General features: G+C 42.6%; 1 protein-coding gene across 2 annotated transcripts in view; it reads right to left on the minus strand.

Annotated features, from left to right (window-relative positions):
- The window catches only part of ncanb (neurocan b), a 150,974-nt gene that overhangs the window by 63,089 nt on the left and 74,388 nt on the right, over positions 1–13,497 (minus strand). For both annotated transcript variants that reach the window (XM_034582881.1, XM_034582880.1), the window contains exon 10: positions 732–848. In XM_034582881.1, coding sequence (XP_034438772.1) covers positions 732–848 — 117 coding nt within the window. The remainder of the gene's footprint in view (positions 1–731; positions 849–13,497) is intronic.

Consider the following 13,497-nt stretch of genomic DNA (forward strand, 5'->3'; position numbering starts at 1 on the left):
CCTTCAGAGTAAGAAAATTACTTTGCGATTTTTCGCCATGTACCATTTCTACCTTCTCTTTCCTTTATTTTTCTGTCCTCCCTCATGATTAAAGTGCCGGCACTTTAATCAGCTGCTCCACCCCTGACTGAGCTCATCCCTCCGCTGGGGCCCATGTGTCCTTAAGTGTCTGTCTGTGTCTCTTGCTCTCTCTCTCTCTCTCTCTCTCACACACACACACACCTGAGACAGTACCATTTTCTGACAGCCACATTCTCCCATCACACATCTGAGTGGAAGGAAGAGATGCCTACTACTCTTGGGGCAGAAGGTGAACACACACACACACACACACACACACACACACACACACACACACACACACACACACACACACACACACACACACACACACACACACACACACACACACACACACAGCTGAGCATACATCTCATATTGAACAGCCTCTGTCACAACTGAGTGACTTGCAGCATATGGATATTCCCAGATCACTTTCAGTCAGGCAGCTGGATCCAAACACTACTGGATCTGACAGGGAAGCTGCTCTTGACATTTGTGATTGGATCCAGACTCCAACTAAAAAAAATCACTGGTGTTCTCCTCCTGAATCCACTGCACAGAAGTGTACAACAGCTAAATGTTATTTAGCATACAGTGACACAGCATGCATGTGCAGCCGCTGACCTCGCAGGCTTCCCTGGCTCAGACCTGACCCGGCAGTGACTCACCGATCTCGCAGCTCTCCCCAGAGAAGCCCTGAGGGCAGTAGCAGCTATAGCCGTCACCTTCCTGCAGGCAGCTCCCTCCATGGAGACAGGGGTTGGTCTGGCACGGGTTATTCTCCACTGAAAAATAGAGAGAGGGACCGGTGAGTTATTTACTACAGAGGAGGAGCAATTACGAAAGTGTTGACAAACCATGACAAGGCCATGAGTCGGCATTATAACCGTCTCATTATCCTTACCCAGCCCACCCTCTTGCTGCCATCTGACAGAGATGGGAGAAGGAGAAGAGTGGGCAGACTCATCCCTGCCTCTATGACTTTCGGCAAGGTGACAGATTGGCTGTTGTTGCGACTGTCGTGCCCACTGTTTATCATGTCTGCTGCTCGCCGGGAAAAGGACAACGTGCAGAGTCGACCCCCTCCTGCTGTTCTCCTGCCTCTCATCCCAGGTCCCACACACGAGCACAAGGTCCCTATACATTTCCTGATCATCCCCCAGTTGTACATACTGGTATTTTTTTTAATGGTACATAAGTGCGTCGCAGAGGATAATAAACAGATTTTCCGTTGCTGTGCTATAACTCCACGCCTGTCCCTGGGATATGTTTTGGCGGATGAATGGCGGATATTAAGAAGATTAAGTCGTAATTATTGCTCTTATATTTTTAGATGGAGCAGTGGGAGGAGAATATGACAAGGATGGTAAGAGCGCAAAGCGGGCATCCGGATTCTTTATTTTTTCTGGGCCATGAAGGACTGGCGAGATTAAGTGTCTTTTTATTATCAAATACTGATGGGATTGCAGCCCCTGACACAATCTGTCAGGCCATCTTATACTCTGCATCTTCCCCATAATAACAGCCAGACTCACTTAATCATATATGAGTGCAGAGATGATGTGCAGAACACAGAGTGCTGCTCCTCTGAAAGTCTGGGAATACTGTCATTTTATGTGTGTGTGAGGGTTTATGTTTGTGTGCAAGCGTGTGTGTGTGTGTGTGTTTGTATTTCTGGATGCTGGTCTGAATCATTGCATGCTGGTGAGATATAATGTGAGTGTGTGTTCAATTTCCTGTGAAGCAGGGTGATAGACTCCCATCGCTGCTGTTGATACACTGGGCAGGGGAGATGATGGAAGGGCTGCCTTGGAAAATACGTAAGAGCGATACGTTGAATGAGAAAAACCATTAGAGACAAGCTCATTCCTTAACTCAACAGCGGAGAGGGGGAGAGAAATACTGTACGTGATATGAAAACATATATTGCTTAAAGGTTAATGATATACTGATGGAGATAAAATCCGAGAGTGCTGAGCAGCGCATGACATGTCAAATAAAAACTGCACACTGAATATGGTCAAACTGAGCGCCTGGTTGGGTTTGCTAATGTCGGGTAATGGAGGAGAACAGATGGAGGAAAGTAAGAGGTGAAGCAAAGGATCCATCCATCCATCCATCAGAGGTGAATGTCGGCTGATAAGCATTAAGGGCGTTTTCACACCTGCAACTCTACACCATGGTCAGTTTTAGTGTCATATTGTAATTCTAGGAGTGCACTAAAGACTATACACACATACTTGTTGTCATCACCTGTGTGGGCTGCTGTTGTCAGTTAGGCAAGTACTAGTCTTTCTGTTTGATAAGAGAAAATGTATGAACCAGTTCACATCTTTAACATGACACTAGTTCAAATCCATGAAACCAAATGCTTCATCACCATCAATTTGTGTTCCCTCTCACTTTAAACTAAGCATAAAAACCTCAACCATCTGTGATGTGAACCTCACACTGACCCCTGCCAGGTATCAGAGCATCACTACAACTATAACTTGACCCAAGTCTTCACCCCAGCCATGGGAGGAGAGTATCGTCTCCCTCTATTTGAGGGAAGAGAACAGACTTACATTTTGTGCTCCCCTGTGTTGACCTCAGTCCACAGGTAGCCATGTTGTGTTGAGCTTTGTTTTCTGAGTAGCTTGTAGTGAAGCTTCAGTTCAAAGAATCCTGAGTGCTTTAAATTTAAAACTCACTCAAAGTATGAAAGCATACAAACGATGGTTTTGCTGTTGCCAAATTGTGGAAAACTTGGCTATGTATTGTACTTTTCTGTCACATTGATTAAAAACACAGTGTTTTCCTGAGGGAAAATAGGTGGCGAGAGAGATTATCAGCAAACTTGGATTACACTCACTCGGGGTAACAAATCCAAAGTGTCAAAGTACAGCATTTTTGTAGAATAACCTTTTCAAAGTGGCTTGTGTATCACTTTTGTATAAAAATGCTAAAAGTACCTTCAATTCCAAATGGTCACTTTCTCAAATACAGTGTCTTTGTTAAAAGATCAAGGTCACGTTTTATGAAATAGTATTGAGTTTGAAACAGTATGACAGTTTGTGAATGCCATCTGATATACTGAAGACGTGGAAAAATACAGCTGAACAAGTTCAACTAAAAGGTAGGTCTTTCAGTTCAATGGTACTGATTTTATTGGGTAAAATAATTTTGCCAAAAAGTAAAATAAAGACCACATCTCATTTGAGGTGAAGGGAACCCAGCAACTGTTTGAAAAGCTGGAAATTGTGAATATAAGAGAATCATGCTTGGAAACTAGTTAATGCACAGTAATGTGTGTCCTGGTTTAGTAGCATTGATGCATTATGGCTCTATCCCAGATTGCAGGTGTTTGCCCTTGAAACTGGTTGTGTTAAAAAACCTAAGGCAAAACAGAGAGGGGATTTGTATTATCCCCATATAAGGTTTTCAAGAATGCTGCATGCAAAGCAGTTTGGAAATCGCATGAAGATTTGAAAGAAAAAGAATTGGTGCTAACAGTAACCCGAGGCAGAAATTAAACCAAATACCCAAAGCAGAGCTGTCCTGTTTGAGACGCATGATTAAGCAAAACAACACAGAAGAAGACTCCTAAGAAAAAGAACAGAGAAAGAAAACACGATTCTAGTAATAATGACCATCCACTGCACCTTTTTTGCATCAGACATTTTGGCAGGTCAAAGAGGGAGATGCACAGGTGTTGTAACAACTTTATAACTGCATTCCATTGAAGTGAGCTACCTCCATGGGGCTAGCATTGTCCATGCTGGCTCTCTGTCATGACTGTAAATAAAGATTCAACGGTTATCCACTTCCTCCCACTATCCAGAATACGGAGCCAAAATGTCTCAAGCTGCTCTCAGACATGCACTAAACTCTGCAGTACCTCCGTATATTCTCCAGAGGAGTGAACGCTAATGTCCGAGTGAGACGCTCTTCGTAGAAACATACATTCCTAGTATAATGTCCGTAGAAATCCAGGAGAAGTCGATGTGTTTAAAAACACAACAATAGAACAACAATCTGTTTCTCCAACTGGACTTTGTGGGCCATTTCACGTCATCTGACCACAGTATGAAAGTGTGAAACTGCCTGTCTGACATCTGAGTATCTCTGCATGTGCTCATGGTTTTAAATCAGAGCCACACAAACGTCTCACACTGCGTCTCAGGTGGACGTGTATCTGCTGCAGTGGAAAATGCAGCGATGCACACAGTGTAACTGACAGCTGAGGACTGGGTCATCAAGTAGCCTCAGTGAAGATCACTTCCAGAGCCAAAGGTGACGTTATGATGACTGTCAGAGTCAATCACAGCACTGACAGTAAAACTGCAGCTCAGCTTCTGTTAATGTCAGCATCATGAAAAATGAGTGACAACTTAAAAAGTAAAGCATAAAATCCTCAGGTTTTAAGTGGATGTTATTACCAACTGATTGGATAATTTGAGCAAAGCCAGTGAGTGACATCTGTGTTCATTTGTGTGTGTGGGCATGCATGTGTTAAATGCCTTGAAAACCTGAAAAGTGAATACCTATTGGTCCAGTTATTTTGACATAATTCAACCATTTCTGGCAAAATTGCCCTAATAATGAGATAAAGAGGACTTTTCCTCAGATACCATCCACCAGCACTGATGAATGTTGGCTGCACTGTCTTCAGTAATACAGACAAAGCACTGAGCTGCAGCAGAATAGGACATTGATCCAATCTGCAGACAATTAGAAACGACTTATTACACCCAAATGAGACTGTGCTCTTCACCATCTGTCTGCATCCTGCACACTTAGCAGAAACATCATACGTACAGAAAACAGGAGAGACTGAGCGGTTATGGATTGTGGGACCGCAGCAACATCTCAGTACAGGAAAATGTTCTGCATGAATCAGCCTTTCACAGATAACTTCAAATGAGATGTGCTAGGATATAGTTTCTATGGATGCTGTTCACAACAACAGCAAAATCTCCAAAGTGTTCAAGCGAGGGGGAGGGCAGCATGCAGAGGGCAGGATGTAACTTTTAACTTTCCCCTGCGGAAGTCACATGTATCTGTTTACCGCACATCAACAGTGCCGTCAGTCCTTATCACCAAGAGCTCTCGAATCTCATTTTCTTTCTCAGCTGACATCTTCTTGGGGCGGTTCGATCCCACTCTTCCCCATCTGCATGCCAAAGTCTCCTTGGGCAAGACACTGATCTCCGAATTGCCCCTCATAGAAAAGTGCTGCCCATTAGAATGAATGTGAGTGTGAATGGGTGAATGGCAATAACCTGTTCTGTAAAGCGTTTTGAGACTAGAGACTAGAATAGCGCTGTATAAATACAGACCATTCTATGTGTATGTCACCTATTTTCACTTCTGAGATATTTGTAGTCTTTTTTGTTTTTAATCAGTTTTGCGTCTGTTGCTTGTCAGAAACATCATCAAAGTGCCCGATCCCTAGCGACATGTGGTCCTTCAGACATCATCCAGAGTCTCCCCCTGCAAATGACTCGGATATTTGTATTCTCACATTCACTTCCTTCAGACGATTTCAGGACAATATCCGGAGTTTAGTGTATGTGTGAAAGCAGCTCGTTTGTGCGTATAGGTGTGTGTACACGAGAACAGAATAACAAACTGACTAATAGAGGGAAAACCCTTGGTCCCTTGGGGAAGAGGAAAGGACAGGATACAAATTCAAATTTAGAAGCACAAGTATAAGAGGAAGAGATGCACTGAGAACGAGAGAGGAAATGTCAGGAAGGTTGGGACAGAAAGTCACACAGGGAGCTATCATACATATCCTCCTCTCCTAATGCTCGCTGCTAGCTTATGATTAATTACACGGCAGTCCTAAAATAGGTTGCCTCTTCCATCTCAACTGTGTGTCTTCCTTTTTCTGTGTGTAAGATAGAGGGAAGAAGAGCAAGCACAAGTCTGAAAAGAGAGGAGGGAGACAATCTGTGTAGAAACATAAACACAACACGGAGACAGGCAGAAATAAATTTAAAGCTCGCACGGGTTCAGATCTCAGGGCTGAGGTTTGTGTTGTGACAGTAATTCACACTCGGAAGATAGATAAGTTAAAGTCTTCGGGAACAGATGCTGCGACTTCTTCTCAGCGCTGGGCAGAATATCTTGAAATATGTTCTTGTGTGTGACATTTCTTTGCTCTCTGAGGTCATCTGACGTTTTTTTTCTACGCCTGTGAGGAGAGAGATTATGTTGGCGTTGTGGCATATTTGGGAAATCTACTCCCCAATGTCAACGCCCGCATACACCCGGGATTTAGAAAGGACCATGAAAGAGGATTGCGATAGTCGGAAATGTTTTGAAGTCTGAAGCTGAGTGGTTCGCAAATTCATCCGAGTGCGAGTCTGCAGAAAAAATTGTGCTGAGAGAAACTGCACAAACAAACGTGCGACACACACCCACATTCAGGAGAGCTGCACACGCACGCACTTGCATTTACTGTGGATACACCTGCTTATCACCCGCTGTGTGGCTGTGCTTAGACTCACTGAACCTTGTAATAGCTTTGCTGAGACAGATCATGCCTCAGCCTGTTCAAGTGTTCCTTCTCTCTGGGCGTGATAAGCCATCACCTGGGCCCGGCAAGAGCTGTCCCGTTAAAATTTAATGCTACAGTACATCCCTAAAAGGTACCGAGGCACACGGAACAGTAAGAGCCATGTGGATGGTTGCGCTAAACGGCTTAAATACAGTCATCGTCATCTCTCTAATGCCTCTATGAGCCTGTATAAGGTGAAATATTCATATTGTCACTGGCACGATTGCTACAGTGAACGCGTGTTTGATGCATTCAGTGTTGATGTGGAGCAAGAGAAAACATACATTATGGATCAGTGAAAGTGGCCCTGACAATGCTGAGTGTCACCTAAATCAGGTTCAACAACACAGCACCTGCATCGGGAGCAAAACTAAATGCAGACTTTTCTGCATATAACTCAAAGTCGCTTTTAAATAGAACAAAGTACATGAGATGTTTGGCCACTCTGATCCATTTGTACTGAAACCTGGAAGCCTGGCTGCAGCCAAATCCAACAAAGGAGAGAAATAAATGCCAAAACTGTGTGTGTGCTCTACTGTCAATCAGTAGAGCACACACCTCCGACAAGGACCAACAGTCCCCTTATGAAACCACATTTAAATTCAGTAGATGCCGTTTTTTATTTGGATCTGTACCAAAATATAAATATCAGTCCCCAAACATGTCCGATTTTTTCATCATGATCCATGATCTGTTCTCGGAGGAATCAAAGGCAATGTCGAGAAACGCCCGTGTCACGAGGTTAAAGAAAGTGAGGAAAAAATTCCCCGGATCCGCCCATTTCTTTGGATCTGCACCAAAATGTAATGGGTTCGTCCCCGACACATACCACATCCTCCCGCCAAGTTTAGTGATAATCCAGTCCAGTAGATTTTGTGAAATCTTGCTAAGAAACAAACCAATAATCAACCAACAGACAAGGGTGAAAACATAACCTCTTTGGCAGAAGTAACGTTCAATCACAAATGTAGTCAGTTATTCATTGGACAGTTTACATATGCAAATGTTAGATGTTTACAGGGGAGAAACTGGGTAAATATTGTATTAGTTCTCTTTGTTTTCTCTTTGTGTAAAGTAGCTATAGTCTTTTAAGGATTACGTTTTGGAATTTTTGCTCTCATTACATAGCTGATACACAATCATACATACACACAATTATATAATGAGCTCCTAATGAGGCCAAATGTTATTTCTGAGGCCCTTGTTAAGGTTTGGGAAAAATGTGACTTGTTGTGGTTAGGCTTTCCACAATGAATTGAATTTGCTGCAAAGTCTTAGAAAGGATAGCGGCACAAACGTGTGTGTGTGTGCAATGATTACAGACCAAGGGGAAATACAAAAACCCATTCCTGCTCTAATATTCTTCTCTAGCACAGCAGAGATGCAGACCCTAATATAGTCTCAGATTACTTCACAGTGATCGATTTACAGAGGTGAGCTACATGAGGGCGGATAAGGAGGCCAAGAAGGTGGAGGAAGAAAAGAGGAGGAACGTAGACGGACAGAGGTTTCATTTACCTGCTGATGGAGGAAAATGGAGCTGGTGCAAAACTGTGAAAACTGTGATGCAAAACAATAAGTGATGAAATGAATCTGGACATGTGGTTGTAAAAAGGCCAGACAACTTCAACACTATTAATCAAAGGAGTCACATACAGTATAAAGTCAGTTGTTGTACAGAATAATAAACATTTTAATTGATCTCTTCAGCAAAGGGGGGTCAGAGCACATGTTCAGCCACTGGCTCTTCCCTAAGTGGCAGAAAGTCAGTGCTCAAGCTTTTGAATCTATTTTTGGGGCTTTTTATCACCTTTAATGGATAGGACAGTAGTAAGCTTGTGAAAGCGGGGAAGGAGAGAGAGTGGGGGAAGATATGCCTAAATGGTCGCGGGTCGGAATCGAACCCAGGCCTCTGCGGGTTGAGGCCTTGCCTGGTTGGGGCGGCAGCTCTACCAGCCGAGGGCTCAGTTTGCCCAGTGGAGAGGCTGCACCCTGCCTCCCTTTGGGACTGTGCTCATGTCTTGGAGGGAAGGTTGTAGATGAAGCAGGTGGAGAGATGTGATTACTGGAGTGAGTTTGAGGAGAGCAACCTCGGAAAAACTAGGATTGATGAACACTGCAGGGGAGGGGGCAGCTATTTTTGTCTGTCTGCTCGATCTGGCAGCATATACGCAACCGTGTGTGTGTGTGTGTGTGTGTGTGTGTGTGTGTGTGTGTGTGTGTCCAAGGGTGAAAAGGGTGAAAACAACACTTGATGGATGGAGACTGCATTCTGTAATGTCTAACAGTTTCACATGTAATCCGATGATAGCATAACATTTTTATAGACGGTTTAAGTTGCAATTAACACTGGATTTCTCAAATGACAACGACGACCTTGCCAAAACACAAAACCGTTCCAAGTTTTTATTTATTTAAATAGTAATATTATCTATTCCCAGTCCAATCTTTATGTTGTAAATCATGGGTATATACGGCCCATGAAGCAGTTTTAATCAGCGCACGAGATCATTCAAACACAGACATGAAAAAAGCAACTCACAAACACAAAATAAGTATCTCATAACAGCAATAACTTCTCCTGTGATAAAAGAAATACAATATAAAATAATGACTAACAAGCCCATTAGGTTTGTCCCTGGAGTGTGAGTGGTATTCCTAGTTCGTGGAGAGGCAGTGATGAAAAAAACACACACACACACACACACTCTAGAGCTTCGTTACAACTCGAAACGTGATGAGTTAAGAGATGAGTCAGGTTACAGCTCTTTGGCACAGTTAGAAGGCGAACTACTAAAGTAACAAATTGCCAAACCGAGTTTAACATGGTCATAAAAAGAAATGACTTTGTTTTAATATTGATCCAAGTTGGTTTAGTTGCATGTCACTGTGTCACACATCGAGAGAAGCAACATGCACATTCCAGAATGCTCAACAACGTAATGAAAACTGTTGATTACAGCAAACGCGGAGGGTGTGATTGAGAGGTGTCTCGTCTGAGTCGTGCAAATATTCTCACACAGTTTTACAAACAAAAGGAAAAAACACTCATGGAGATGAGGAGAAAACCTCTCGTAGAAGTCAGTGATCACACGGTCATATGTGGGTGTGTGATTTAGCCTCCATGGTACCAATTAACTCTTACAGCTGACGTGAACCATTTGAAGTGTAATTAAAACTCCGGCAAGTGCAACTTTAACAAGGTCCCACTGTGCACGTTCCAGCATAAACAAAGAGCCTGTAATGACATCTGACAGGTTAGATGTTCTTTTTAATAGTCTGGCCAAGACTCTGGAAACTGCCCGACTCAAACCTGATGAACCAGCTGCGTCATCACTACCATCTGACATCAGACGCCTCAACAAAGTGAAGCAGTCATTGCATTGAAGAGGCCAGTGTGATATATGTGTTGAGTAAATTAGCATTGGCCTTAAATTCTGTTCTAAACATTTGAATGACTCCACCCCTGGTGTAAATCCGGTGTATGTAAGAGATGGAGCTGTGGATATGCAGGAAAAAAAGAAGCCTGACTAAATTAGAAGAGACTTTTGCAATAACAATGTACGAAAATACAATAGTAAAAAATTCACGTAGACAATTTTAGAACAGCGTCTCTGATTCTATTTCCATGCAGCGTCCCCGTCATTGTAAATTGAAACTTCCAATTTTCAACTTCACCTCTTTTCAACTGCGTAAAATGTGTTCCTCCTCTCTGCACAAGCAAACACAAACAGACATGCATGTGCGCGCGCACACACACACACACACACACACACACACACACACACACACACACACACACACACACACACACACACACACACACACACACACACACACACACACACACACACACACACACACACACACACACACGTACTTACACAAACTAGGAAAAAGCATGACACTTGCAATTAGCCACAGAGCCAGAGGCCTGAGACAGCAGAAAGCAGCTGATGTGCTCTTAGTGAGCACCTCGTGGACCCAGCGTCACACTGAATCAGCCTGGCGAGGACCAGCGAAGAGCAACTCGCCAGCAATTCAATACAACCCAATTCAGTGGGCCAGCATGGCGAGACTGACGAAGAAATTGAGGGTCTATTGTTACAAGAGCGCCACTTGTGGCGTCTCCATTCGTCCTAAATAAATTTCATTATCTGAGCTGTCAAGAGTAGCAGGAAAATAATCCATCCTGGCTTATCATCACAAACACATTCTATCCACTGTGAGTGTTTTTCCTCTCTTCTCTTCAGTGTGTCTTTGCACCAGTTTGCAGGGCTTTGTGAAATGACAATATTGAATCAACCGCATTTTTTTAAAGAGAATTACCCAACAATATTTTAGACACAGTCAACCGAGAGGAGGAAAAAGAGAAGCGGGTAACCGCCAGTGTCAGTGATAGGTTATGAATTATTCATATTGTAACTTGGTTACTGCAAGGAACATGCGGTGTTACACATCAAGTGCAATCATGCATGTATTGTTATAGTGCCATCTAATTAAATGACAGATGTTGAACAAATGGTTTTAACTATTGTTTGACTATTTGGACTTTTACATTTCACATAATGGTTTGCAAATAGCACAGATTAACAGTTATAGTCTGTTTGTGTTCTGTGCAGCAAGTATGCAGGAAGTGCAGGAGGCTAGATGCAACATAGAGGAGCTCAATGCAAATTGAGTCGTGGAAACAGGGGTGTTGGCAGTCCAGCTACAATTGGGTCTTTGTTTTACTCAGTTTTTAACATAAATCTTCGAGCCAGCCACAATGATCCTGACTTCATATCAAAATCTACTTATAATTGAATACTTTGATACAATAAATCCACCAAAAGGCAAAAGGAGAGGCCTCTACAGTTTCTGCTTGAAAATGTCAAATTGCTTAATGAACCAATGGAGTTTATCAGGTTGTCAAAAAATGAAATTTAAGACTTTTTAAAACCTTTCTAAGACCATTATGAATGAAATGTAAGATATGAAGTACAACAGATATGAAGGAATATCAGAGTCCTAGAATACTTTCCTATAATTGAAGATAAATTGAAGTAGCCGAGTAGAATAACCTTTTAAATGTCACGTTATCTCACAAACTACAGGCAGAGACAGTAGGTATCTATATTCTTACCAGCGACCAAGCCGAGTGTACTGAGATCAATTCGGACAGGGATGTTTGTAGACCCAGTAATCAGCTGCACGTTGGTCTTGTTTGTAGTTTGATTACAGCGTGCTAATATCTGTATTCTTGAAAAAAGATGTAAAACCCACAGAGACATGACAAACTATGCAAGCAAGAAACCTAATTTTTGAAGCGTGACTGAAGTAGCGTTAAATTGTCGAATAATTAAGATGTATACTTAAATATATTCAAGACCTAGAACGTAATATTTTGACATATTTATTTTAGACTGTCAGACTTTTTAAGACCCTGTGGAAACCTTGATTATTGTCGTTTTGACTCTAGACTTTGTTGCAAAACTTCTTCATAAATGTTTTCTTGTTCATAAAGTATCTGTGGGTACCAAGAAAAGCATTTCATTATTATGATAATGATTCAAAAGTTTAATTTATTACAAAGGGAAAAGCACACAAGGAAAATGCAATTTAAATGCAATTCTTCAGTATAATACACTGTCATCACGACAGGGGATCATAGTTTTGGCTGAAATCTGATGATGACTTGACAAACTTTACAGAATAGCTAATGAATGGATCACTGTGTTTCACCATAATACCATGCATCATTATGGAAAACAAGCTAACCAGACTTTTATCTCCACCAATATAAATCCAGCTAACAGAGGCACATCATTTTGCAGTGCTGGATGTCTGTTGTTCTGCCATGCTGCAGCTCAAAGACACTATTTCACTGCTTGGAGAAGCTGCTTTGCTCTTGTCTCCATTCAGCGGTTTTCATCATGTCCCACTGTGATTGGCACAGCTGCTTAAAAGGGATGAGAGCAATAATGCGCACTGGCTGAGACGACGGTGATCAATCACCAAACTCGGAGCCAATATTCAGAAAAACAACAAGTGGGCTTGGATAAGCCTTCACTGACCCTGCTCATGCCATCTAACGTGTTGTGCGGTGAGTTGCTAAATTATCACAATATAAATATGCTCCAAACCGGAAAGAAATAGAGGGACACACACACACACACACACACACACACACACACACACACACACACATTCCTTTGCCCGACCGTGTGCGCACATCAGCTATTTGTTAACTATTAAGAAGACAGTGTCCTTCTCAATCTACACATACTCCCCTCTCTCCTAGCAATACCCAAGGCCAGGTTATCGATAAAGGGAAAACTAGCTGTAAACTGTAACGTCCAGGCTCAGGGAATCTAATTCCAATGTCCCAGAGAGAGAGGCCCTTCTCTAAATTAGAGCAGAAGCAAGACATAGGGACACAACATCATGATGTAGGTGTGGGGGGGGGGAACACTTACATTTACTTAAGCCATTTTCAGACATGACCTGCAGATAAAGTCGGGAGAATTGGGTCCAGACTCTACCTGCAGTTTGCTTTTCACACATGCACAACACAGCGGGAGGTTCTCTGAAGAGACGCGTTCACAACAGCAACAAATCCTCCTCATTATTCAGGTGAGGCAGGAAGTGACGTATTAACTCGATTGCTGCGATCACATAATTTTCTTGACAACATACAAACACTGTCGTCAGCTCTTATCACCACAAACTCTCTAGACATTTCCGTCTGAGTCTTCTGTGTGGGGTCCCCTACTGTGTTCTCACATCGGATTCTCACGAATTTCTGTGGACTTGATACTAGGAGCCCAGGCGGAGAAAGTCTGCAGATAATCCGGAGGCTCTAAGTCTCTTTCTATAGCTGTTTTCAGCAGCTATAGAAAGTGACA

This window comes from Hippoglossus hippoglossus, chromosome 4 (assembly GCF_009819705.1).
Source record: "Hippoglossus hippoglossus isolate fHipHip1 chromosome 4, fHipHip1.pri, whole genome shotgun sequence".
Classification (NCBI taxonomy): Eukaryota; Metazoa; Chordata; class Actinopteri; order Pleuronectiformes; family Pleuronectidae; genus Hippoglossus; species Hippoglossus hippoglossus.